Source organism: Cibotium barometz, chromosome 58 (genome assembly GCF_041138505.1).
Source record: "Cibotium barometz isolate CiBa-2024 chromosome 58, ASM4113850v1, whole genome shotgun sequence".
NCBI lineage: Eukaryota > Viridiplantae > Streptophyta > Polypodiopsida > Cyatheales > Cibotiaceae > Cibotium > Cibotium barometz.
Window position 1 is genome coordinate 34779497 of NC_141103.1, and position 3432 is coordinate 34782928.

The following is a 3432-nucleotide window of genomic DNA, read 5'->3' on the forward strand; positions in this document are numbered from 1 at the left end:
TTGTGACAACCAATGGCATGTAGTTTTAACTTGTCATCTTTGATCCCACCATCAAATCTCTCATAGCTTGTTTTTTAGGATTTATGAAGATATTTGTAGCCTAGTACTAGTATTGTGGTGAGAGTATCCATGTTTTTGAGTAGCCTCAAGGATATTTATTATGTACTCTCTCTTTCTCTCTAAAAAATGGATTAGGTTTTTGTTGTTGTTGTTGTTTTGTGCAATTAGGGGTCTATAATTGTATTCGGGTAAAATGGTTGTTTCTCAAATGGTCTCTCTCAATTGGATTAAGGTTTTTTGCAGGTAGGGTTTTAAGCTGCTTTCCTAAAGTTTTGTTAGAGTTTTGATCTCTGGATGTTTTTTTTCTTTTGAGAGTTTTGATGTGTTAATTCTGTAGTAGGCGAAGAAAATAAGGGGTTTTGCAATTAGGGATTTCTGATGTTTTCTTCAAGTTTGGTTAAGAGTTTTAATATTCCGAGTTCTAGGGTTTTCTATATACAAGCGATTTCAAAGAAATCACACCATTTTTTTTGGGCAGTTTTTTAAAAGGTTTTTTTTTGGGCTGTTTTTTATAAGGTTTTTTTTTAATTTTTTTGGGCCCAACGCAGTGCCTGTTGTTTCAGTTCTTAAACCTAAAGGAAAGGCACAACAGGCAGGCATAGTTCTCGAAAGGGAGACGAGGGACGAGGGTATAGTGCAGGCAGGAGGGTATAATGGGGAAATCAATCCGGTCCAAGAGGAAGAAGAGGCTGCGCACGCTCAAGAGAGAGATTGTCGAACCGCACTACGACTCCAAAGACGCTCTCAAGCATGCCGCCATGGAAGCCGCCCTGCAGGCCCCAAAAGTCGAAGTCCCTAAGAAGAAATCCGACATGGGTAGGTCCTTCTCTTCTGCGCAGTATGTGTGGTTTTAGGGGTTTCCTTTCACCGTTCTTAGGATTTTCCAGGTTTCTGCTTGCAAGTTTTCAAGAAACCTCTCAGAGCTTTTCACAATTAACCTACAGGGTTACAAAGGCTCAGGGTTTTGCAGGTCTTACTGATTAGGGTTTGTATGACTCATATTTTTCTGGCCATTAAGGTTTTGCAGGTTTCCCTAATAGGGTTTGTAGGTCTTATTGTAAGGGTTTTTCGGTCACAGACTTCAACCGTCTTTCCATTTTTTCACTTTGGGCTCGCAGGCTTTAGAGTTTTTTCAATCTTCTCTCGGGGTTTAATGTGTCTTTAGAGTGCTATGTTTCTGGGTTTCTCTTGTTTTAGTGTCTTCAAGTGCCATTTTCAAAATGTATTATGGTTCTTCAGGGTTTTTCAAGACGTCTAAATTTGTCTGCAGGGTCTGCTAACAATGCTATGGGGGCTTTTTTCCTACAGGATTTTACTGTTCTTGGATTCTTTTTCTTTTTAGGCTTGATTTTAGTGCCTGCTAGTGCCCCTTTACAATTACTCATGAGTAAGACTCTACTTACCTGTAACTGAAACCTTCAAAATTCACGTACTAGTTTATGGGAATGTTGGATTTATGAGCGGGCTGAGGTCTGTGTTTGCTATACTGTGGTATAAAGGGCTTGTAATGTCTTGAGCTATGCATCTCCCTTTCTTCCTAGGAAGCATCAGGTGGGAGCTTAATTTTGGCGCTGTCCGGTAGACTCTTCTAGTGGTATTGTGTTTGTATTTTCAAACAATTGTGTTTTCAGCTTCTACCTTTGTTCCTTTGACAGATGTTGAACTAGAGTATCAGGGGAGAAGTGGGGCAGTAGTACCTATGTCAATTGATGAGGGCCCTTTTCAGGTGGTCGGGAGTCTTAAGGTGAAGGGGGGCATCAAGAAGCGAGGGAAAAGCAAATCCAGGTTAAAGAAAGACAAACGGAGGCAGAAGAAGCTCAATTTCTAGGTTGAACTCTTTTTTTGAGGACTTAGCTTCAGTTGGAGGCGATCTTCATGATTTGCTGTCAGTTGGAGGCGATCTTCATGATTTGCTGTCGTACTTGTAAACTTTCCTGTGCCCTTGTTATCAAGGTATTGGAGATTCACTGGATGATAAATAGACAACACAAGCATGAACATGTATGTTCTTTGATTGGGCCAGCGGTTGAGGTGTGCCTCATCCTGTGCCACATGCAAGGAAGCCGGCTTGGCTGTTTAGTGTGAGGGTATTGTGACCCTCAAGTATATCACTTATGTGTTATTGATGTGGCCCTGTGCCTAAAAGGCCTTCCTTTTAAGTGCTTTTTGCTTATGTTGCCTATTGTCCCCGATCTTCAGCAATGTCTTTTTTGTCAATGGTGTGCTAGTTACCTTAGCTTCCTATCTGCAAGCTTAAGGTGGCATAACTGACAAAGCACTATCAATAAACCCTCGCCTTCCTTCCCTTTCTCTCTCTCTTCTAGAAAATAATTGTAAGTGCTGAAATGCATTGCGCAAAACGGCGAGGCAAAAATAGGCACTGAAGTCAGTGTGACCTGCATCTTTTGCAGATCTGGGATGTGTTGTGTTTGGTACATGTCTGTTCTGGCTGTATGCCTTGTTTTGAGTGCTTTGATGTGCTTTGATCAATTCTGTCTTTCACCCTTATAATCTCCAAGATCAGTATCCCCGGCAAGAGTTTCCTAGTTTTGTATTTGCTTGTGGGGGCAGGACTTCATTTCCTTGCGAACTATGTGGAGACAGGTGCACACTTCTTTGCCTGGTGTCGATCTCACTTTTCAAAATCACGTGGTAACCTGGTTGTGCTGGGATGGTAGGGTTGGAAGTAATCAAGCTGCTGCAGTGCCTAAGGGAAGAATAGAAATGAACTTTTAAAGTGCCCGAGGAACTATAGTAAAATTTTTTTCTACGGTTTCCAAGAGGGGAACCGGTTTTCAAGCTGCTTGTAAAGTCTACATGTTGAATTTTAGACATCATGCTAGGCATCTTATCATGCTTCTTATTTTAGGGTACTATTTGTAATCTACTTATCATGATATGTATAGTTTTATTCCTGTTGTTTAAAAGAGAGGAATGTCTCCGCTCCCTGCTACACTTGAGTGTGTTCATTTTAAAACATAAATAAATTCTGATCTTCGTTATTGCTTGTTTGAAAGAGAGGAGTGTCCCCACTGCCTGTTACACTTGAGTGTGCTTATTCTAGAATGTCAATAAGTGCATCCTCCTGTACACACATTGGTTCAATATATCATCTTAAACTTGATCTCATTTATGTCTATGGAGATGTTAACTTGAACACACAATGTGACCAAAAATTACCCCATTCTTGACTTACAATTTGCACTTGAAAAGGGTTCAGTAATTAAATATAAAAAAACAATGTCTTAATAGCACCTTCCTTAGGCAAGTCAAATGATCTTTCCATAATGAATGGGTACAAAGATTGTTAACCAACAAGTGAAAGGAATATACAATGGTCAAATGGTCTATTTTAGGCTTTGTAATAATGGT

General features: G+C 40.2%; 1 protein-coding gene across 1 annotated transcript; it reads left to right on the forward strand.

The window, feature by feature from the left end:
* The first annotated feature begins 592 nt into the window (after nucleotides 1-592).
* Nucleotides 593-2219, forward strand: LOC147606214 (uncharacterized). The gene is made up of 3 exons (XM_086792621.1): nucleotides 593-876; nucleotides 1716-1926; nucleotides 1957-2219. The coding sequence occupies exons 1-2, from the start codon at nucleotides 714-716 to the stop codon at nucleotides 1886-1888; spliced, it is 336 nt and encodes a 111-aa protein (XP_086648747.1). The 5' UTR covers nucleotides 593-713; the 3' UTR covers nucleotides 1889-1926; nucleotides 1957-2219.
* The last annotated feature ends 1213 nt before the right edge of the window (nucleotides 2220-3432 follow it).